The sequence below is a fragment of the Macaca thibetana genome, chromosome 10 (assembly GCF_024542745.1).
Source record: "Macaca thibetana thibetana isolate TM-01 chromosome 10, ASM2454274v1, whole genome shotgun sequence".
Lineage (NCBI taxonomy): Eukaryota > Metazoa > Chordata > Mammalia > Primates > Cercopithecidae > Macaca > Macaca thibetana.
In genome coordinates this window covers 4,187,108-4,210,400 of record NC_065587.1, presented here as the reverse complement: position 1 = coordinate 4,210,400, position 23,293 = coordinate 4,187,108, and the positions used below count along the sequence as shown (strand labels likewise).

General features: G+C 58.4%; 1 protein-coding gene across 6 annotated transcripts in view; it reads left to right on the top strand.

The window, feature by feature from the left end:
* GRAMD4 (GRAM domain containing 4) overlaps nt 1–23,293 on the top strand; it is a 116,060-nt gene that overhangs the window by 33,066 nt on the left and 59,701 nt on the right. For 5 of the 6 annotated variants that reach the window (XM_050805864.1, XM_050805860.1, XM_050805859.1 and 2 more), the window contains exon 2: nt 15,156–15,366. In XM_050805864.1, the coding sequence (XP_050661821.1) occupies nt 15,156–15,366 (211 nt within the window). Of the gene's footprint in view, nt 1–9,473; nt 9,664–15,155; nt 15,367–23,293 lie in introns of those variants that run through there. The other variant, XM_050805861.1, reaches the window with a different exon arrangement.

The following is a 23,293-nucleotide window of genomic DNA, read 5'->3' as shown; positions in this document are numbered from 1 at the left end:
AGACTCCGTCTCAAAAAAAAAAAAAAAAAAAAAAAAAGCTGGGCAGTGGCACGTTCCTGTAGTACCAGCTACCCCAGAAGCTGCGTTGGGAGGCCACAGTGACCTAGGATTGTGCCATTGCACTCCATCCTGGATGAAAGAATAAGACCTTATCTCTAAAAAAAACAAAAAAACCCAAAAAGCCCAAAACATTTTTATTTTTGTTTCTTGGCCCTTGGGTTTTGCAGCACAGGTATACATTGCAGACTGCTGAGTGGCGTTGGTTCCTGTCTGGGCCGGCTTGGCCTCAGGCGATCCTGTTGCCCTCCGAGCAGGAGCCTGGGCTCTTCTCCTGGCTGTGTGCTTCCTTGAACACAGAAGGTGTTCTGCAGCCTGCTGTGTGGGGTAGTCCTGTGTTGGGCTTGTACATATCCCAGGGCTTGGTCCATGTGGGAGACTCTTGGTAGACCTGGCGGAGCCCTTTGACCTCAGCTGGGCCACATTTAAACAATAGAAGTTGACAGAAGGGAAGGTAGCCTTTTGGAGGTACACAAAGGCTCTTTTCACTGGAGGAGCTACTTAAGGCCACGTGGGTTTACTTCTGTACTAGATTTGCCCAGGGACCCAGGAACTTCTTTAAAATCCACCTGACTCACCCGTTCATTTGCTGCTAGTTCTTTGGTGCCAGGCCACGTGCTGGGCCTCAGGGACACGGCATGCTGATGGTCAGAGAGGCCCATGCACACACTGGATCCCACGTTGTGGAGTGGGAGTGCTTTGGGGACGTGGAACAGCAGAGCAGGGCCTGCAGAGCACCCCATGGGGAGGGCCGTGGTGCCCCAGGCAGGAGGCGGTGCTTGGGGCTGGTTTCACAGTCTTCTTCACTGTGTTGTTGTTTGTCCTTGGACAGTAAGAGGCACCTCTCTGAAACCTGAGGGGCAGCCCGGTTGCTGTGGACGGGGCCTACACTGGTGGCTATTGTGAGTTGGTTCGCCTTCCAGCACCCCCGAATGTGGCGCCCTCCTTGCTGGCTCCTCTGCCTTGGGTGGGACCTGGGATGGTGCGGAGAAGTCCCTGGGCTACAGCCCAGGTTGGATAAGAGGGTGGATGGTGGCACGTGGGATCCTTCACCAAGCTTCTTCTGCCCCCAGGAACTTGGAGAGTGTCCAGGCTGCCCCGGCTTGGCCAGGGACCACGCCTTGTTCCTCACTCTTCCCTTAAGAGGACTGGATGGTGGCAAGGCCCACGCACGAACGTGTGATGCGCGGGCCACTTCAAGGAGCACCTGCGTGCCTGGTGAGGGCTGCGGTTCCTTCTGGTCTGCCCTGTCACTGACGTGGGTTAGTGGGGACAGGGGCTTCTGTGAGCGTTCTCGTTCTGCCAGGCATCTGTGGACCCCGGACAGAGACGGTCAGTGACAGCCCACGGACCACACGCCACCCACTGCTCAGTTTCTGCCTGTTTTGTAAATGAGGTCTGATTTGCACACAGCCGTGCCCGTTTGCACCACAGCAGAGTTGGGAAGTTATAGAGGCCGCGTGGCCTGCTGGGCTGAAGGCGTTCACCGCCCGGCCTCTCACAGATGGGGCTTGTTGAACCCCACCTAGGAGCTGCTCCCTGTGCCTTCGTGATGTTGCAGCCTCTGATGCAGAAACACGTCTGGGGAACAGCCTGCTTTCAGATAGCTTTCGGCCTGTGGGAAACTGGGCAAGGGCTGTGGCAAGAAGACATGGTGAATCCGGGGAATCCAGAAGGGGTTTCCTTTCGGCCGTCTCATTGGCTGGATATTCCCAAGCCCTGGTTGCTAAGAGGGATGGAGAGAGTTGGAAAAAGACTGTTTCCACTAGAAATGCATCCCTCAATGTGTTTCCTGTGGCTTAGTTAATCTGCTTCTACAACACAGTGGTTTTTGCTTGCCTACCTGCGCCTAAACTTAGCTTTCTTGCCAGCTTTGTTTTCTTTAAATAAATATCTGTGCAGGCTGGGCGCGGTGGCTCACACCTGTAATCCCAGCGCTTTGGGTGGCAGAGGCGGGGGGATCAGTTGAGGTCAGGAGTTGGAGACCAGCCTGACCAACATGGTGAAACCTTGACTCTACTAAAAATACAAAAAATTAGCCGGGCGTAGTGGCAGGCGCCTGTAGTCCCAGCTACTCGGGAGGCTGAGGCAGGAGAATCATTTGAACCGGGGAGGAGGCGGTTGCAGTAAGCCAGGATCATGCCATTGCACTCTAGCCTGGGCAACAAGAGTGAAGCTCCATCTCAAAAAAAAATTAAATAAAAAGTAAACATCTGTGCAGTCACTCTGCCAGGGTCCCCATTCAGGCTTCTAGGCAGAGGGGCCTGTGAGCTGTCATACAGTGTGATGGATGGATTAATAGAGGCATATGCTAGGGAGGGTGGGGTGACTGGTACTGAGCTGCTTCTGGGGCTGTCCTGGGGTTCAAGCAAGCTCAGGCTGTGGAGTCCAGTGGAGTCAGTTCGTGCTCCTGTTGTGCCACTTCTCTCTCACCCTGCCTCCCTGAACCTCAGTTTACCCATTTGTCAGTTGGCTTAGTAAATGCTTCTTCCTTTCAACATTGTGACTGGGGTGGGGGAGATGAACGCTGCTGGGAGCTTGTCACTCTTGTCCTTTCATCCTGGTTTGTACCCTCTGAGAGCTTATTGGGCAGAGGCTGCCTTTCTGAGGTGTGGATGGAACTATTGGTGGCATTATTTTTATTTATTTATTTTTAGAGACAGGGTCTCGGCTGGGTGTGGTGGCTCATGCCTGTAATCCCAGCACTTTGGGATGCCGAGGTGGGTGGATCACGAGGTCAGGAGATCGAGACCGTCCTAGCTAACATGGTGAAACTCCATCTTTACTAAAAAAAAAAAAAAGAAATTAGCCGGGCATGGTGTCGGGCGCCTGTAGTACCCGCTACTCAGGAGGCTGAGGCAGGAGAATGGTGTGAACCCGGGAGGCGGAGCTTGCAGTGAGCCGAGATTGCGCCACTGCACACTCCAGCCTGGGAGACAGAGCGAGACTCTGTCTCAAGAAAAAAGAAAAAAAAAAAAAAAGAAGAAGAGACAGGGTCTCGCTCTGTTGCCCAGGCTGGAGTGCAGTGGTGCAGTCGTAGCTCATTGCAGCCTTGAACTCGTGGCTCAAGTGACCCTCCTGCCTCAGCCTTCTGAGAAGCTGAGACTACAGGTGCACACCACCACGCCTGGCTAATTTATCTTTTATTTTTTGTAGAGGCAGGGTCTTGCTGTGTTGTCTGGGCTGGTCTTGAACTCCTGGGCTCAAGCGATTCTCCTGCATTGGACTCCCAGAGTACTGGGATTTCAGGCGTGAGCCACTGAGGCTGGCTGATGGTACTGTTGTTATTGTGACTGTTATTGTGCTTTCCTCACCATGGATGCTGTGCTGCGGACCTAGATTTGGATGACGTCCTTGGCCTGTTGGAGGAAGGCCCTCTCTCCTTGGTGTCAGGAGTTGGTGGTATTGAGCAGGCTCGGGTGTGTGGGAGGCCTGGGGGAAGTGAGGGCACAGTGCTGAGTCCTGAGAACAGCCTGTAGCAGGTGCTGCCAGCCCTCATCTGCCTGGGACTTCCTCTCAAGGCCCAAGCTGGTGTAAGCCTGGACTGTGGCCCGGGTCCCCTGAAGATGGGCTCCTGAGCTCACACCTGTGCTCTGATGCCCCTGCTAACCTCCACCTAAAGACCTGGAAACTGAGGGTTAGGACTGGCTTGACCTGGGCAGCCTGGCGCAAGGAACCTTACTCTCAAGCCTTTAGGGCTGATGCAGGGATGGGAGCAGAGGGTGTGGGCCTGCTTTGTCTACAGCTGGGGCAAGGACAAGCCGTGGTGGCCAATGGGCGGCCGAAGGCTGCTGCACCTTCTCTGATGCAGTCTCCTGCTTCTCGGGGCCCCCAGGCTGAACCGCTGTTTGTGTTCTGGGTGCCGTGGTCCTCTCCTGTGGCTGCCCACAGCCCCTGCTCACCCACAGGCCCTTCCTGCCCCTCCCGTGGACTCCGGGCTTGGGTTCCTGCTCGGGAGCTCGTAGTGACTAGCGGCGTCTTGGGATGGTCTCAGAACTTCTTGCCCTGGCTCCCACACCCACAAGACAGTGCTGCCTCCCCAGCGCCCGTGGTTACGCAGTGGTGATGTGTGGGGCGTGAGAGCAGCATTTGTGGAACACTTTTTTGGAGAGTAGGGCTGTGTTTTTGCTGTTGTTACCGCTGCTGGCTGGGCAGGTTGCTGAATCTTTCCGGCACTGTTTCAAGTCGTCCTCTAACAGCCCTGAGCAGGGGCCTCTGTCTGAGGTCATATAGCTGTGGCCAGCTTGGGCCTGGCTTCTGGCTGCCGTGACCCACTGCATGACTGTGCTCGAGATGATCCAGTGGATAGTGGGACACATGCCCACTCCTCCAGGCTCTCCAGCCCCGGTGGTACTTCAGGCGACTGGAGCAGATGTGGATCAACCCCAGCCGGTGCTGGAGGCACAGAGGGCCAGGAGGCAACCCCCAGCCCTGCACAGGCGAGTGTTCCCTGTGTCCCCGAGCCGCTGTCGCTGTGGTATGTGGTGGCTATGGGTTCCCCAGGCAGGTTGATGTGATTGAAAGTAGAGAGTGACTTGGGCTGGGTGGCAGGTTACCCAGTGGCTTGGAAGGCCATCTCGGACAGAGGGCATCGCTTGGGCAGCATCCTGGAGGCCAGGGAGGGGCCTCCATGGTGTGGAGGGCAGGGTGCCAGGATGGGGCTAGAGGTTAGTCTGCTGGCCCTGAGTCAGAGATGGACCCACCCCACCCCGAGGCTTCAGTGCTGCCATACACACCCCCTCCTGCCTCGGAGGCGGCCTTCCTGGCTTGCTGCTTCCTGCTTCCCAGGCTCTTTGACCCCTTGGGGCTTCTCAGGAACTCTCATTTTGCATTTAGACCTCACCTTCTATTTCACGCATCTGTCCCAAGCCTGCTGGGAGGGAGGTGGGTGAGGGGAGGCTGCGGCTCTTCACAGAGCCCTGTGCCCTCATGGCCATCAGGGCCGCTGCCGCAGCAGTGTGAGAGGAGGGATCTGGAGGCAGCTCACACGAGTTCCCAGGAGCTGATTGCTGGGTTTTCAGGAATTCTGTGAGTTGGCCATTAATAAAAATGAAAGTACATAATCTTGCAGTTAGATTAATTATGTTGAAAGCAAAGGCATTGAATACTCGAACCCCATCGCTTCTGAATTATTTGATTGCATTTTACTATTGCGTGTGCTGCCGAGGTTCCCTGGGCCTGCCGCGTGTGTGGCGGAAACTGTGTGCGATGACGGCCGCTGGTGGGGCGGGAGTGTGTGCACCAAGCGCGGGGCGCTGCCGCCACTCAGGGCCTCGCTTCTCCTTGTGTTGTAGACTTACCAAAGTGATGAGGAAAGTGTTAACGTGCAGATGAAGCTAAAATTTGTGTGATGTCTGTAGCGGTTCGTTATGAATGGCGTAAAAGCCTTGTGAAAATATTCTGCCATTGGAAAGCAGCTACCTCGTTCAGCAAGGACATTTCCCGTGTCGTAGACTCACAGGTGACGTTCCCCTGCATGTCTCCTTTCCACCTTTGTTGTGGTTTGTAAACGGAAACAGAAACACCAGCCAGCATTCGTGTGGTGCTCATTGGTGGTGGCTGCCAGGGGCCAACCGTGGAGACAGGATTTGAGCACACATTCATGAAAGCATTCTGTGAGAGTCAGTTGTCTGTCCAGAATTTACACTTCACGAGTAGCGCACATTTCATGATTATTTGCAGATACGTGCCGCAGGTAGTCAACATGGGGCATGTGCCTGTGCATGTAGGTTCCCCCGTGTGAAGGTTCCCCTGTGTGTAGGTTCCCCTGTGTGTAGGTTCCCCCGTGTGTAGATTCCCCTGTGCGTGTAGGTTCCCCTGTGTGTAGGTTCCTCTGTGCATGTAGGTGCCCCTGTGTGGGTTCCCCTGTGCGTGTAGGTTCCCCCATGTGTAGGTTCCCGTGTGTGTAGGTTCCCCTGTGTGTAGGTTCCCCTGTGCGTGTAGGTTCCCCCATGTGTAGGTTCCCCTGTGTGTGTAGGTTCCCCCATGTGTAGGTTCCCCTGTGTGTGTAGGTTCCCCCGTGTGTAGGTTCCCCTGTGCATGTAGGTTCCCTTGTGCGTGTGGGTTCTCCTATGTGTGTAGGTTCTTAAGCATTAACCAGCTCCTTCCTCCCCAGGCCTGGGCAGGATCCCATCGCACAGAGGAGGAAGTGGAGGCTCATGTAGTCGTCTCCTGGCCCTCCCAGTCTTCCTGACTATCTCTCCTGGGCCACGCTGGCAAGGGGTCCCAGAGCGGGCCGTACACTGTGCTGGCATTAGCACCCCAGGGTGTGCTTAGCCCCGGGCCCGCTCCCTGGCTCCCCAGGTGGCTTTCCTGTCACAGTGTAGAAGGCTCAGCTCCCCACACGGGGTTCCAGCCTGACCCTCGTATGACTCAAGCCTGAAGATATTTTGCCAAAGGAAGGAATTCAAGTTTCTTCCTGGAGAAACATCCCAGATCACTGAAGGCTTAGAGTTAAAGTTTTTATGTGTTCGTGGACGCTGTGCTTTGGCAGGGCCCAAGGCAGAGTCCATGGGTGTCCCTTTCTCTTGAGGCCTCTGGCAAAGGAAAGAAGCTGAGCTTTAGCTGGTGACGGGGGGCCCAGGCTGGTGGGGACCCCCCAGCTGTGGCATCTGGGCTGCCTTCGTGCGTCGGTCCCTCACTCTCTGAACAAGTGTCTGTCACTGCCCACCACATGCTAAGCTCTGCAGAGGGAGACTCGGGCACCTGCAGCTTGAGTCCACCTGAGCATCACTGGCAGAACCAAGCTTCCGGAGGCTTAGCCAGACACAGCCCCTGTCCTGGGGGAGCACCTGGCGGGTTCTAACCGAGCAGGGCTGGAGGCACAAGTGCTCAACAAGGAAGCCATCAGGACAATCCAAGGACCCCACGTCAAACCAAACAGGCTGGTGGAGTGACAGCGGGTGGTGCCTGGGGAATGGGGTCAGAGTCAAACATGTCTGGCCCTGCAGTGGGGACAGAGGCGGAGGTCGGAGGGTTCCAAAGGGGGTCAGCAGAGCTGCAGCCAAGCCTCGAGGAGCCAGAGCTGATGAGGGTGTCGGTGGAGCAGCCGCGTGGACCCGGGTGCACGGAAGCCCCTGGAGAGGTTCTGCAGGGGTGCTGCAGGGGTGATTTCCCCTTTGAAGGCCTCACCATGCTTGCCGTGTGGAGAAGGCTTTGGGAAGCACGCGGCTGCCTGGACCAGGCTGGAGTGGTCAGCAGACGAGAGGCACGCGGCCTCCTGGACCGGGCTAGGGGGGTGGGGAGAGGGGAGGCACGCGGCTGCCTGGACCAGGCTGGGGTGGTGGGGATAGGGGAGGCACGCGGCTGCCTGGACCAGGCTGGGGTGGTGGGGATAGGGGAGGCACGCGGCTGCCTGGACCAGGCTGGGGTGTTGGGGATAGGGGAGGCACGCGGCCTCCTGGACCAGGCTAGGGGGGTGGGGAGGGGAGGCACGCGGCTGCCTGGACCAGGCTGGGGTGTTGGGGATAGGGGAGGCACGCTGCTGCCTGGGGTGTTGGGGATAGGGGAGGCACGCGGCTGCCTGGACCAGGCTGGGGTGTTGGGGATAGGGGAGGCACGCGGCTGCCTGGACCAGGCTGGGGTGTTGGGGAGAGGGGAGGCACGCGGCTGCCTGGGCCAGGCTGGGGTGGTGGGGAGAGGGGAGGCACGCGGCTGCCTGGACCAGGCTGGGGTGTTGGGGAGAGGGGAGGCACGCGGCTGCCTGGACCAGGCTGGGGTGTTGGGGGTAGGGGAGGCACGCGGCTGCCTGGACCAGGCTGGGGGCATGGGGAGAGGTGGACAGATGTGCAGCCCCGTCGGGAGGTGGGCGGCCGGCACGCGCTGCAGGTTGGCAGTGAAGTGAGGAAGAGGCTATCAAGGGCTCTTGAGGGTTTCACCCAGGCAGCTGGTGGACACGGTGCCATCCAATCAGAGTGCCCCTTGAGACCTGAGCCTGTGCCAGGTATGGCATAGTTGAGATACTAGTGAGCTGTCCAGCTCGGAGCCTGCAGGGAGGCCAGGTCAGGGGGCAGAGGGTTGAGAGCAGCTGAACACCCACATATGGATGTCAGCATTCGAGGCTGCCTGACTGTGCCCAGCGGGCAGGACTGAGGCCTGAATCTAGGGAGGGGATGAGACTCGTGGGCAAGCCTTGAGTTTGGGGCAACACACGTCATCCGATGTCAGCTGACCCCTTGAGGCTGATGTTGGAACCCTAGTGGCCAAGGCCGGGCAGGGGCCGGAAGCGCAGGATCTGCAGTCTCAGGACCCCAGAAGGGTCCAGGGAGCTGCGTGTGTGCTCGGGTCCTTGGGCCTCTCTTTGCATCAGGAGTTAGGGAGGTGCAAGTGTGTGGCTGTAAGCATGGGGGCACTGGGGTGGATGTTTTTGTTTTGTTCTTAGAGACAAGGTCTGGCTCTCACCCAGGTTGGAGTGCGGTGGTACGATCGTGGTTCACTGCAGCCTCAAACCCCCAGGTTCCCAGGCGATCCTCCTGCCTCAGCCTTCTGAGCAACTGGGACTATAGGCACGCACCACCGCGCTGGCTGGTGTTCTTATTTCACTTTTTGTGCCACTGTGTTGCCCACCTCAGCCTCTCAAAGTGCTGGGATTACAGGCCTGAGTCCCAGTGCCTGGCTGGCGTTGGGGTATTGGTAGAACCAGGCCTTCTTTGCTGGCCCCCGTCCCCGGTCCTCCTGTTCACTCTGCAAAGCCTTGGCATCTGCCGGCTGCCCCATCCTCACATCTTCTCCAGCTGTCCAGGTTGACTGTCCAGCTGCTGGTCTAACCTCCATCCCAGGCTCTTCTGACAGTGAGGTTTAGGGGCTACCTTCCCCAGGGGACTGAGACTTGGAGGAGGGCCAGGCGGGGGCTGGAGCCCATGCAGTGGGGGCGGGGGTGGTGTGCCTGTTTTGTTCAACATCTGTGAGTCCTCCAGGGACGTGGCTTAGGAGGGCTGGCGGCTGTGGGAAAGCGGATGCTGTTTATCCCAGGATCAGTGGGAGAGCCGCCAGATAATAAGGGGATGAAGGGCGCGCTGGCAGCTGGGCCCTGATGTGGAGGTCACTATGATCCAGGGACCCAGAACTTAGAGAGGAACTTTAGCAGGGGAGATGGTGTGAGGGAGACACAGCTCAGGGCAAGCGCCAGAGACCAGGAACCACTTTTTTTTTTTTTTTTTTTTTTTTTTTCCGAATTTTGGGCTGGGGAGGGGGAAATAAAGTCCTTTGTGGTTTCCAAGTCCAGGGTTCTCTAGACACTGTCGCCTTTGTGTGACCAGAAGCAATTCAGCGGTTTCCAGAGCAGCATGCTTTTGTGTTCCAGGGCTGGCTGGCCCAATTCCGTCCTGCTTGCAGAGAGGGCCGGGAGCCTGGCCGGGCGCTGCCCTGAGCCTGGGGGATCCTGGGAGAGCCTGGACAGCCATGGTGAGCCCTGCTGCCCTGCTCTGCTGCACAGGACTGGGGTCCTCCAGGCTCCAGGGCAGCAGGCACCACCCTCTCTGTGCCTGCTGGTGTTAGGCGGCTTGGAGACTGTGGTTCCTGGTCCTCACAGTACATCCTGGTTCTGGGCCAGGATCTGGAGGAGCCACAGTGCAAGAGTGTTTCTGGATGTATCTGAGACGGATGGAGGTAGGGGCAGGGGGCAGGGGGCAGGGGGACATGGTAGGTCTCATCTTAGTGGAAGCTCCAGCCTTGGGAAAAGCTGCCACTCTCTGGGGCAGTGGTCCCGGGTACCATGTGCTCTTCGGAGCCATCTCGATCTTGAAAGGCAGGCTCTCTCCCAAGGCCAGTGCAGGCTGACCCACTGGGAGAGCACCTGCACAGCCCGGGGTGCAGGGTCCGGTGAGGAAGGGCGGAGGCCTCCTGAGAACCTGGTGTCGTCAAGGGGGCGGCAAGAGAAGGAGCCTCTCAGAACCTGATAGGTCGGGGGGAAAGGAGGCCAGTCTGAGAGGGCCACATGGCTCGGAGTCGCAGGGGCCCTGGGCTGCTGGGGGTGGGCCTGTAGGTGCAGGTGGAGGGGCCGGTTCTGGGGAGAGTGGCTGGGCTGCAGGCTGAGGAGCTGGGCTTCCTCCAGGGGCCGTGGACCGTGGGCAGCTGGAAGTAGGGAGGGCAGGGGCCGTCTGGTGGGGGATGTGCGGTTGCAGCGCGCGGGATGGAAGGTGCAGGTGAGACGCAGGTGGGCAGCATGGGGAGACCCGGGTCTGGCCTGAGGTGCAGCCTGGAGCTGTGGTCAGTGTGTAGACGGGCCTTGGTTTCTGCATCTGTAAGTTGGGGGTGTGCTGGGTAACAGCATCCTCCCCCAAAATTCATGTCCCCCTGGTACCTTTGGACCCCACCTTACTTGGAAATGGTTCTTTGCAGATGTCATTGAGATGAAGTCACCCTGGTGTAGAGTGGAGCACTCTTCAACACAGTGTGGGGGCTGCGCATGTGGCTGTGGAGGACACCCCCAGCCCGGCACAGGCACAGGCTGGAAGCGTAGCCCGGGGCCATCCCTGGCGGTGTGTCGTGGAGGGCCCGTCCCTGGCGGTGTGTCGTGACATGTGTCATGACATGGAGTTTGATTCTTAACTGACTGAAGCTTGAAAAGTCTGTCTTTTTGGTGGACCCAGGGAGTTGGGTGAGGAGGGTGGTGAGGTCAGTGGGGCTGAGAGCAGAGTCCTCTAGGACCCTGATGTGTGGATGCCCTCCCCAAGGGCCGCTGTGAGCCATCCAGCAGGAGGATCCTGGGTTTGGGGCTGAGCCGGTGGTTGGGAGAGTGGACTGAAGAGTAGCCGGACACTGTGGCAGGGCACGCGTTGCATTCTGATGGTGACAGGCGGGACACTCAGGGCTTTTGTCCCCTCTCTCAGTGCCTCATTTGCTTGCCTGAGGTGATTGGGAAGGCTGGAATTAGAGCCTCCCAGACAAGGGGGCCGTCCTCTGCCAAGAGCTCTGTGCGTGTCCGAGCGTGGCCCCCGTTTTCCTTGGGTGGAGGCCAGCTCGGTGCCTTACCCAGGGCCTGTGGGCCTCAGTGCCCGGGTTGCCCGCCCCCTCCCTCTCAGCTGTGCTCCCAGGAGGAGGACTCACTGGGCTTTTTGAAAATGGAAGGAAGTAAGTTTTACATTGCTACACTTACCCTAGCCTGTTCATCCTTCCTTTTTAAACATTAAAAAGCAGTAAAAATGGTGGTTACCAGGGGCTTGGGGAGGGCATGGGAGTTCCTGTTCAGTGAGCAGAGTTTCAGTTAGACAAGATGAGTCTGGAGGCAGCTGTGCAGCATGACAGATGTAATTTATGCCACGGAGCTGGACACTAAAAACTGGTGAAGTTGGGCCGGGTGCGGTGGCTCACACCTGTAATCCCAGCACTTTGGGAGGCTGAGGCGGGTGGATCATGAGGTCAGGAGATCGAGACCATCCTGGCTAACACAGTGAAACACCGTCTCTACTAAATATACAAAAAATTAGCCGGGAGTGGTGGTGGGTGCCTGTGGTCCCAGCTGCCTGTGGGGCAGGAGAATGGCGTGAACCCAGCTGAGCCGAGATCGGCCACTGAGGCTGAGGCAGGAGAACTGGCATGAACCCGGGAGGCGGAGCTTACAGTGAGCCGAGATCGTGCCACTGCACTCCAAAAAATACAAAAAACTAGCCTGGGCGACAGAGCGAGACTCCCCGGGAGGCGTCTCTTAAAAAAAAAAAAGCCTGGGTGACAAAGACAAAAAAAAAAAAAAAACAAAAAAAAAAACTGGTGAAGTTGGTAAGATTTATTTTATGTCTGTTTTACCATAATCAAAAAATATTGTGGGAAAAGAAGTAATAGGCATTTTAGGAGATTTGGAGAGAGAATTGTTAGTGACCACCATAAGCCCATATTCCTGACGCCTGGCCCCAGAGCGCCCCAGTCTCTTCACACACCTGTTTGCTATAACAGCGGCCACGGGAGGGTCCCGTTTTTAGTTACCTTTGTCCCTTCACAAGGACAGGGTCCTGTGTGGGTCTGCCAGGGTGTTTCAGGACCCTCTGCCCTGCTGGTCTTGATGGATGGTGTGTGACGTGCTTCCCCCGCCAGGCCGCTGCTTCTTGAGCTTGGTCCTAGGGTCCCTGTACTGAGGTGCGGATTTGCCGGTTCAGGGGGCGTCTGTGTGCTTGCTCTGTCACATTCCGCAGTCCAGGTTAGCTTTTGTTTCCTTTCTTTTTTTTTTTTTTTGAGATGGTGTCTTGCTCTGTCGCCCAGGCTGGAGTGCAGTGGCGCGATCTTTGCTCACTGCAAGCTCCGCCTCCCAGGTTCAAGCAATTCTCCTGCCTCAGCCTCCCCAGTAGCTGGGACTACAGGCCCAACTAATTTTTTTGTATTTTTAGTAGAGACAGGGTTTTGCTGTGTTAACCAGGATGATCTTGATCTCCTGACCTCATGATCCGCCCACCTCGGCCTCCCAAAGTGCTGGGATTATAGGCGTGAGCCACCGCCGGCCTAGTTTCCTTTCTAGTGAGCTTGAAGGTTTTCACACATTAGGAGGTGGTCTTGTCATTTTTCCTACGATGACTACGTTGTCAGGCTGCCCTTTTTTTTTTTTTTAATGGAGTCTTGTTCTGTCGCCCAGGCTGGAGCGCAGTGGCGCCATCTCGGACCACTGCAACCTCCACCTCCTGGGTTCAAGCCATTCTCCTCTCTTATCCTCCTGAGTAGCTAGGCTTATAGGCGCACATCACCTTGCTAGCTAATTTTTGTATTTCTAGCAGAGACGGGGTTTCACCATGTCGACCAGGCTGGTTTCGAACTCCTGACCTCAAGTGATCCACTCGCCTCGGCCTCACAAAATCCTGGGATTACAGGTGCGAGCCACTGCACCTGGCCTAGTCAAGCAGTCCTGTAACATGGATATTAATCCTTTATCTATCATATTTGCTACTTATATTCCTTGTTTTATAGCATATTTTGAAATTTTTTACTGTTTTACAAGTGAGAGCTTTTTACTTTTGCCTGGTTGCCTGTTAGATTTTTTTACTTTGTGGCTTTTTTCTCAGTTTCTTAATATAGACTACCATCTTCTCTTCTCTAGGGATTTGATAGCTACTAAGTTTCCTTTCTTTTTTCTTTCTTTTTTTTTTTTTTTTTTTTTTTTTTTGACAGAGTCTCACTCTGTTGCCCAGGCTGGAGTACAATGGTGCGATCTTGGCTCACTGCAGCCTCCACCTCCTGGGTTCAGGCGAATCCTCTGCCTCAGCCTCCTGAGTAGCTGGGACTACAGGCGCCCACCACCACGCCTGGCTAATGTTTGTATTTTTAGTAGACACGGGGTTTCACCATATTGGCCAGATGGTCTCGATCTCCTGACCTCGTGATCCACCTGCCTCAGCCTCCCAAAGTACTGGGATTACAGGCATGAGCCACTGCACCCAGCTGTTCTCTTTTCTTTTGGTTTGTGTGTTTTTAAGTTTACTGAACCTTTAGTCCTTCTGCAATTTGTAGCTCCTATATTGGAAACTTTTCCAAATGGCTGACTCTTGCCCCCCCAACCTGGGCTATGAGCAGCGGTTGCTACCTCCCCATCACCCACAGCCCCCTCCTGGGGTCCTCCCAGCTTCCAGGGGGCGTTGGGCAGCAGGACAGTTCCCCGTAGAGCCTGTGTCCTGTGGGTTTTGCAGCAGGGATACTCAAGCATCCCAGAAGGGCTTCCCCTCCCCTCACATGCCGGGAGCCTCCGCGGCTCTGTGGCTCAGAGCGGGTTCTGGTGCGTTCTACATCTTCGGTCCTCACTGTGAGTGAGATTTCTTGCCACAAACTGTGATGCCGAGTAGAGCGGAGGAGGCTTGGGAGGCAGGGTGGGCACATCAGGGCTGGACCTGACCTTGCTGTCAGTGCTTCCCTGCCATGCTGCCCGCCCCAAGCAGGAAGTTCGGGAAATGCCCCCGCCAGGGATCTCTCCCCGCCCATCTCTCCTGGCGCCTGACCCAGTCGCCCTGTCTTCTTGAATTCCCGGATACCTTTGCCTTACTGGTAACCTTACTGGTATGCCTTACTGAAAAGGTTCAGAGGCAAAAAATTCAGCTCAGAAAACTGGTCCGTGGCAGGACAGGCTTTCAGCCCAGGCATGCGCAGAGCAGGCCTCCCACGGGGACCCAGGCGCCTTGCACAAGTTGGGGATGGGGTTTTGGGAGAGGCTTCCAGGCCATGGAGCTGCGTGCCGTCCTCTCCCTGCCTAGCTGGTCCCTCCTGTGGGCCACTGACCCTGGCCCCCAGGTTTTAGGGGGTGCCTTGGTGTTGCTGGCCAGTTGGGGCAGCGATGTGGGGAGCAACATCCCATGGCATATCCGCCCTTTGGCACCCGGTGTGTGTGAATTACAGGTGTCCTCACGCAGCACACAGTGACTCGCACCTCGATGTGACCTGGCCTCTGTGTTGATTGGAGTGGGAGGCAGGCATGGGGGCTGGGACAGGAGGCACAGCTGGCTGCGGGTGCCTGGGCCTGCTGTCTCTGGGAGGGCTTCTGGGAGGTGGTGCGATCGGAATGTGTCTCAGAGTACAAACCTGGTTGCGTGGCGAGTAGGAACATGCTTTAGGCAGAGGGAGCAGTGTGGGCGGAGTCCTGGGAGCTGGGGCCAGGTGGAGCAGGCGAGACGGACATGAGGCCAAGTTCCCTCGGTCCAGCAGAGAGTCAACCAAGGCATCCCTAGCACACACATCTGCTGGTTTCCAGGCGTGGCTGCCGTCCTGGCGCTGTGCTGGCTGCCGTCCTGGTGGTGTGTGTGGCCGTCGCGTTGACCACGTTCTTGATGGTTCGTTAGGCAACTTTTCAGCATGGCTGGCCCTCCTTCCCAATTCCAGAGCAGCATTCTTCCCTTGTGCCTGCACACCGCCCCGCTGAGCCGGGCTGAGAACCCTGGCTTCCTTCTGCCTGCTGGAAGCCGGGGGTCTTGCTTGGTGGGAGGCAAGGACGCAGCTCAGTGCTGACCAGGCTGGGCTGGGTGGGGTGGCCGAGGACCCCACCTGGTGGGTGCAGGGCGAGGGTCTCTGGGTAGGGGTTTCTTTGGAAAGCTGGACTAGTCGTGCCCTGCGTGTGGGAGCTGGGTCGTGGGGCTTGGAGGTGTGTGTGGGAGGGACGGTGGCGAGCGGAGAGTGACCATGCCCCTCTCTTGCAGGGAGCCCGAGCGTCATGTTAGGGTGAAGCAGAGGAGCTCAGTGCTGAACATGCTAAGGAGGTTGGACAAAATCAGGTTCAGAGGTCACAAGAGAGATGACTTCCTCGATCTAGCGGAGTCTCCAAATGCCTCGGACACTGAATGCAGCGACGAGATCCCCCTGAAGGTGCCGCGGACCTCGCCCCGGGACAGCGAGGAGCTGAGGGACCCTGTGAGTACCTGTCCTCGTCCCCCGGTGTGGGCTGGGGTGCCGTCCCCGTCCTCTGTGGCTGGGCCGCGCGTGAACTCAGGCAGATTCGTGTCCTGCCCGTGCTGGTCAGAGACGGACTGGGCCTGACTCTCCACTCACCTGCCCCCGACCCCTGCAGACCTCATGGGGCCGGGGTGCTGCCAGGCCGAGCCTTCTGTGTTCCCAGGTCTGATCAGCAACTGCACTGGTTTTCCTCACTGGCTTTTCTGGGTGGGTGGCAGATTTCTCACGCACTTGTGACATGGAAGCCTCGGCCTGGCCCTGGGACCGTTGACATGCGGATGCAGCAGGGCGCGCACTGTCTGGAAGCTGCTGGTGCCTGGCTTGTCTTCTGGTCAAGCCGAGGTGCACGTTCCAGCCCCCAAAGCTGGCTGAGCCCAGGCTGGGCCCTCATCAGCCACGCGGAGTCAGGACTGGGCCTGTGGCCGGCTGGGGGGACAGCAAATACCCATGGAGCACCTCAGTTAGGCCCTGGGGCCTGGGTGGGAGCCAGGCGGGAGCCAGGCAGGATTGGGCCCTGCCTTGCGGAAACTTGCATTTGGTGGGGGGGCGGGTCGGGTCCTGTAGCATGGTGGGCTGGGTTCCCTGCGGCCCCTCCTCTGGCCCAGCGTGGCCTCTAGCACCTCCCGGTGTGCACCCACCATGTCCGGCTGGTTTCCTCTCCCATCCCCTGAGCCAGGTCTTCTTTCCCGGTGTGGCCTGGGAGCGCCGGCCTCCCCTGGCTCCTCGCGTTGCTAATGCTTTATAGCAGGACAGTGACTGTGCGTTGCTCTCAGCAGGAATGAATAATTTACTGCTGCTGCTGCTCTCTCGACGCTGCCCAATCAGTAGAGGCGGCCGCTTGGCTTCCTGGGGCATCACCACAGAGCATGGAGCGCCCAGCCTGCGGGATTGGCCGTCCCTGGGCAAAGGTCGTGGTTGGTCCTGGGAGTGGACCGGGACCCTGGCGGGGTGTCTGCCCTTGTGTGGGTTATGTGGCAGAATGGCAGGGGCCTGCCCTCACCAGAGAGCTGTGTCTCATCCGCCTCTGGCTGGGGCTGGCACGGAGGGCGTGGGCCACGATTCTCCGATGGTGGTCTTTGTGCTGAGTGGTGGGTGTCTCGGAAACAAAAATCTCCCTCCCCACACACACATGGTTCCAAGCTCAACAGGGAGGGGTGACAGGGATCCCACGCAAAGGCCGGAGTGGGGCTGTTTCCCCAGCTCCCTCTCCGCCGTCGGTCTTTCCTGCTCCAGGCGCTGTCTAGGTAGCGGCCCTCCCGCCTGAGGCACCCTGTGAGTACCTGTCCTTGTCCCCCGGTGTGGGCTGGGGTTTCATCCCTGTCCTCTGGCCGGGCCAAGCGTGGACTCAGGCAGATTCGTGTCCTGCCCAGGCTGGTCAGAGACCGACGGAGAGTGTGCATGGTGTCTGAGGGGCGGGTGGGGCTGGCATGGGAGGAGTGGGTGGTGCAGAGGGTCTCCAGGGCCTGGCCTCCGGGGATCCTCCCCAGCCATTGACCAGCCATGAGGCCTTGGCGGGCCACACAGTCTAGCAGTACCCGCCCATGGCGTTTTGGTGCAGGTCACAGCTACTGTCATGGAAGAACTTGGGAACTGGCACCTGGTGCTGCCCCTCCCTGGGATGGTCCAACAGCCAGCCTGGCCAAGGGCCTCCTGCCAGGGGTGGTCTCTGCGTAGAGCTGCTAGCATAGTGGGACTGGGCTGCCGGAAGGTTCTGGTACCAGTGCCGGGGCCTTGTGCTGTGTGGCAGGCCGGGGCTTTGGTGTTGGTGGAAGGCGAGGTTTGCGCAGGAGGTGACTCTGGAGGTGCGGTGCCTCCAGGACCAGGCCTGGCTTCTGTGGCTATCAGGGGAACATTGGTCCAGCCCTGGGGCTCCTATTGAGGTGAGGAATTGGGAGAACTCGTGGGTGTTTATTCTGGGACTGTGATTTGGTGTCCCGTGTTTGGATGGCTTTGCTTGCCAAGGCTGTTATCGGGGGAGAGCCTTTCCCTGGGGTTGCTGTGGTCCTGGACATGCCGTGGTGGGTGAGCTGGAGGGCTGGAGTGAGGGTCAGGTGCAGGGTTGCAGGTGTTGGTCTGGTTGGATCAGCAGGAGGTAGGGCTGCAGGATTGTGAGGGTCTTCACCTGGGGCAGAATATCTGGATTTGGGGGGCATCAGGGAGCCCCTGCGGGGGAGGGTCACTGTCAGAGCTGGCTGCTCCAGGGTGATTGTCTGGGGAGTAGCCTGGAGAATGTGCCTCCTGGGGGTGGCAGAGGGTATGGTGCTGGTGGAGTTGCTGGGGTCACAGGAGAGGCAGGCCGTGGTCTCGACCAGCTCTGGTGGGCAGGTGGTGGTCCACGAGGCATAAGGAGTCTTGAGGGGGCATGTTGAGTTGAGAGGGAGCCCGCCGAGGAGGGTCACATGCTGCAGAGGCCAGGGCAAGGTCAGCCTGTGGACTGGGGCCCCCCTTCCTCAAGGCTATGAGGGGCTGCAGGGAGAAACCACCGCAGGGACTCGGCTGTCCGGAATCCCAGGAGATTCCCAGTGTGGGCAAGCAGGGCCCTGCTTGGGGCATCATGCTGAATGGAGGTCAGGCGCTGACCGCCGAGACCAGGCTGAGCCCCTTAGCTGTTTAACCTGGACCTGAGCCTCAGTGTCCTCAGCTTTTAAGGAGGACAGCAGTCTCGTCCACCCCCAGGCCTGCTTTAAGGATTCAGTGAGATACTAAGTGAAACGTGCATGGCTGGCATCTTGCTTGTGGTTAGCTTGCAGGGAGCTGTAATTATTAATGACTGTGAAATATTGATTCGCTAAACCCTCCTCCCAGTTCCAGGGCTCCTTTGCAAGGCCTCATTCCTGTAGCATGTAGACGCTGCTCCGGGCCAGGCTCACGAGGCTCCCCGGGTGGGGGGCTGTGCAGCGTTGCCCTGCTCCTTCAAGCCCTCCTCTCATCAGACTTCTTCGGACATGCAGCCTCCCAGAAACATCCTGAGATCTGGTCTCAGGCACAGAGACCTTGGGGGTTGGTTTTATAACAGCTTGATCGAGATGTTCCCACCCAGTATACAGTTCACCCACTAAAAGTGTGCGATTCAGGGATTTCTATTAGTAGTGTATTCATAATGCTGTGCGACCTAAATTACTACAGTTTTAGAAGGTTTTTAGCACCTGAGAGACACCCCATTCCTTCAGCAGTCACTCCCATTTCCCTCGGCCCCCAGCCCCGCCAGCCGCCAGCCTGCTTTCTGTCTGTGGATTTGCCCGTTTGGGACATCTCATATAACACGTGGCCTCGCGTGTCTCTTCTTTGCTTGCATAAGGGACTCGAGGTTCATCCATGCTGCAGTGTGCATTGGTGCCGCCTGCTTTTTTATGGCTGAACCTGTTTAGTCATATGGTCCAGCCACATTTTCTTTTTCTTTTTTCTTCTCTTTTTTTTTTTTTTTTGAGACAGAGTCTCACTCTGTCACCCAGGCTGGAGTGTAGTGGTGTGATCTCGGCTCACTGCAACCTCCACCTCCCAGGTTCAAACGATTCTCGTACCTCAGCCTCCCGAGTAGCTGAGCTGAGACTACAGGCACACACCACCATGTCCAGCTAATATTTTGTATTTTTAGTAGAGATGGGATTTCGCCATGTTGCCCAGGCTGGTCTTGAACTCCTGAGCTCAGGCAATCCACCCGCCTCGGCCTCCTAAAGTGCTGGGATTACAGGCGTGAGCCACCATGCCCTGCCTGTTGTCTTTATTCATTGATCTGTTGTGGGCACCTGGGCGGTTCCCACTCTTGGACTGTGATGATTAAGGCTGAATGCCTGTGATTGAGTTTTTGTGTGCACGTGTTTCCACACGGTCTCGCTGGGCCATGCAGGGACCCGAGGTTTCCCTTTTCCAGGATCCACCGTATTCTCCCGTGCAGCTGTGCCATCCTCTGTGCCCACCGGTAGGGTCTGAGGGTTTCCCTGGAGGGGCAGATTCAGACAGGAGCCCGTCCTGCAACCTGGGGTGCTCTGACCGCCTCTCCCAATGCTCCAGGAGCTCTTCCGTGGGGGACCCCAAACAGCCTCACTCTTGGCAGCGGCTCAGGATTTCGCCCTGGAATGTTGTCCCTTCAGCGAATCTGTCCCCACTGAGGGATCGCAGGTGCTTGTGGCTCTTAGCGTCCATCACTCCTGGCAGCCTGGTGCCCACGTGGGCTGCGACACCCTTGGTGGAAGTGCTGGACCGAGTGTGCCTGTGTGGTGGTCCTGGCAGCTGTGTGGTGTACCCTCCATAGCCCCATGAGGGCCGTGTGCCCCCACCCTCGCCTCCGTGGTATGCCCTCCATAGCCCCACGAGGGCTGTGTGCCCTCACCCCGGCCTCCATGGTGTACCCTCCGTAGCCCCACGAGGGCTGTGTGCCCTCACCCCGGCCTCCATGGTGTGCCCTCCATAGCCCCACGAGGACTGTGTGCCCCCACCCCGGCCTATGCAGTGTGCCCTCCATAGCCCCACAAGGGCCGTTTGCCCCCACCCCGGCTTCTGTGGTGTGCCCTCCATAGCTCCCCGAGGGCCGTGTGCCCCCACCCTGTCCTCCGTGGTGTTCTCAGGCTTTTCCCTCTGCCGCCCTGAGGGGCGAGACGGCAGTGCCGAGTCTCTGTAGGTCGCATGGCTTTTTTTATGCAGGAAGTTGTTCATCTTTGCACACATGTAGGCTTCATTCTTTTTACTTGTTGTGGTAAAATACAGAGCTTAGAATGCACCGTTGTCATTTTCACTGTCAGCATGTGGTTCGGGGCATGGAGCACATGCCCTCTGTTGTGCTGCCATCGCCACCTCCACCTCCAGAACCTTTCCTCATCCCAGACTGAGGCCCAGGATGTGTCACACGCCAGCTCCCTGGGGGGAATTCCTCCTTGCCCCACCCTGGCAGTCTGCCAGCCTGCATTCCGCCTCCTGTCTCTGATTGTGACTCTTGGGGACTGGGGATGGGTGGAACCTCACAGGTTGTGTCCTTTCGTCTCCTGGGGACGTCTCCTGGGGACGGGGGATGGGTGGAACCTCACAGGTTGTGTCCTTTCGTCTCCTGGGGACGTCTCCTGGGGACGGGGGATGGGTGGAACCTCACAGCCTGTGTCCTTTCCTCTCTGGGGACATCTCCTGGGGACGGGGGATGGGTGGAACCTCACAGCCTGTGTCCTTTCCTCTCTGGGGACATCTCCTGGGGACGGGGGATGGGTGGAACCTCACAGCCTGTGTCTTTTCGTCTCTGGCTGCTGTCACCGAGCACCATGTCCTCCAGGTGTGCTCACCTTCACTCCTGCTTCCTTTCGTTGTGGGCTGTTTGTGTCCTGGGACAAAGTGGCTGAGAGTAGAACTCAGACCTGCTTCGGCGGGGAAGGTTGGAGGGGCCCTGGATGGGCTTGGGGGCCCAGGAGGCTGGGCTGGGAAGGGGAGGTAAAGGCGGAAGAGACAGGTGACTGTGTGGCCAGTGCCGGCTGGAAGGAGAGGTGGCGAGGAGGAGGTGGGCACGCTTAGGGCTGGGCAGCGTCTGGGGTGACCCCCGACCAGGAGGCAGGAGATGGGAGACGTCCCCAGAAGACGCATGCCCCATCTTGAGAGGGCTGCAGGTTTCAGTTGAGGCAACAGTTGGAGAAAACAGTTTTAGAAAAGCCGGAGAACTGAGAAATGGCCGGGCCCGGCACTCTGGTTTTATGGTGGCAGCCACAGCCTTGGTGTCCTGCACCCCTGGGGCTCCGAGTCCAGGCCTCTGACTCCAGCTCAGGGTGGCTCCTCCGGAGGTCTGAGAAGGGGTCAGCTGGAGAGCCCCACAGGGCTTGCAGAAGGATTCAGACCCCAGCATTTCAGGGCAGCACCCCAGGGTCTTGTGTCCCAATAGGGGGCCCCTTGTCCATTGGTGAGTCCCACAGAGCCAGTCCTCACCACCCTGGTGTCCAGGTGGCTCCCAACTGGGCTGCGGAATCCCAGGACTGGGTGGAGGCCATAGGACCCAGCCCTCGTGGGCCTGGAGCAGCTGTTGGAGACAGGGTTGGTGCATGTGGATGGAGCCAGGTCACCCGCACAACGCTGCCTGTGCTTGCTGGGGAGGGTGCTGGGCGTGACGGAGTTGAATTTTCCGCCTCTGCACTGGGCAGAGCTTTTTCATGCAGGCCTCTGGCCCCTTGCCACATGCCGGTTGTGGAGCCCCACACAGCCCCCCGCCCGGTGGGGATGGGGATGGGGAGGGAAGAGCACACTTATTTGCAGGGCTGAGTGGGCAGAGGCAGATGGGAGCCTCCAAGCTCCTCTCCAGCTCCTCAGCCTCCGGGAAGCAGCCCTGCCCGGGCTGACGTGCTAGAAAAGGGTGGCATGGCCCAACTGTTTTCCCCAGGCCTCCCCGAAAGTGTGCCACAGCCCAGGCTCCTCAGAAGCCAGGGGGCCCCCAGCTGCTCTGGTTCCATCCCTCTGCCCACCCGTGGGCCTTCCTCCCCTGCCCCCAGTGCCAGCATTGTCTGTCCTCCTTGTCCCAGGTGGGTACTGTTTGGAGTTGGGGCGCTGGGACGTTTCCCGTGGCAGTAGAGCTGTTTAAAGTATGGCTCCCTGTCCTGCCCTCCCTGGGGAGCCCCCCACCTAGTGAAGGTGGGGACTTGGATGAGGCGACATGGATGCCCGCCCTGTCTTCGTCCCTGACTTCCAAGCAGCCTTTGCTCACGTCTGCCCCAGGGAAGGGCTGGCTGTGTGGGGCTGTTTCAGGGGCTTCGTGATGAAGGCTGCTCCTGGCCCGGGAGCCCAGCAGCTGGGGGCTCTGGCCGGCTCTGCTTTCTCCACGGGTCGATGTCCTTGCCACTGCTGCCAACCGGAGTCCCCAGGTGGAGGCGGCCAAGGCCACTGGCTTCCTGGGGACCCCAGCCTGCCTTGTCACCAAGAGGAAAGGGGTCCTCTCTCTCCAGCATCACCTGAGAGGATCCCAGGAGGGATCCGTGTGGGAGAGGCAACCCCTAGTTCTGAGCAGGGTGTCCATGGGGTGCAGGCAGGAGGCGGGCTGGGTGGGCTCCGGGGGTCCCAGCTGTACAGGGGGTGTTTTCTGTCCTCAGCGTGGGGCTGGGACTTGGGGTCCTTGGTTGTTGTTTAGGCTATCTCCCTGGTTAGAAAATTCATGATAAGCACTGAGGTCTCCCAGGCCAGGCCTCCAGCATCCTGTGTGGGCCACGTTACTCCTGGGCCACCCTCTGGCCAGGCTCACCCTTGGGTGCCCATGCTCTCAGCAGACAGTTGAGGGTGAACAAGCCCGCTGGCCCCAGGCACACACCTGTCCTCTGCACCTGCAGGGAGGCATTGTCAACAGAAAGAGGAAGCAAAGTATTTGGAAAATGTCTCTTGCAGGTGGGCCCTGCTGAGGGCAGGGGGAGCGTGGCGGGTTCCCTCGGTGGGGAGCGTGGTGGGTTCCCTCCGTGGGGAGCGAGGCTGCAGAGGTTCCCGGCGGCTGGGTCTCATTTCAGCTCAGTGTTTATGACCTCCTGCTCCTTGCGACAGGCACGTTCCTGTCTCTGACCTTGCCTTGCAACCGCTGGGGGCAGGGTGGCTAGGTTTGACTCAAATGCAAGGAAAATGGCGAGACACTTCTGGAAGCTACGTAGATAAGAAACCTAAGGAAGGGGAGACAGAGGAGAGGAAGCGATCAGTGTGCATGTCCAAAAGCCAGCCCAAGGCAGACTCAGCGAAGGGGCAGAGGGCGTGCCCAGCTGTGCAGGAGCGAGGGTGGGCGAATGGCAGGAGAAGGGGCAAAGGCAGGAGCCAGGTGCCAGCCTGGTCCTCGGTCCTCGGTCCTCGGTCAGGGGTCCCGGAACTGCCCGAGGCACGTGGGGGCAAGTGGGTCAGGGCAAGCACATAGCGCGTGGCCCGCAGTTTCTGTGTTTGAGATCTTTAAAAG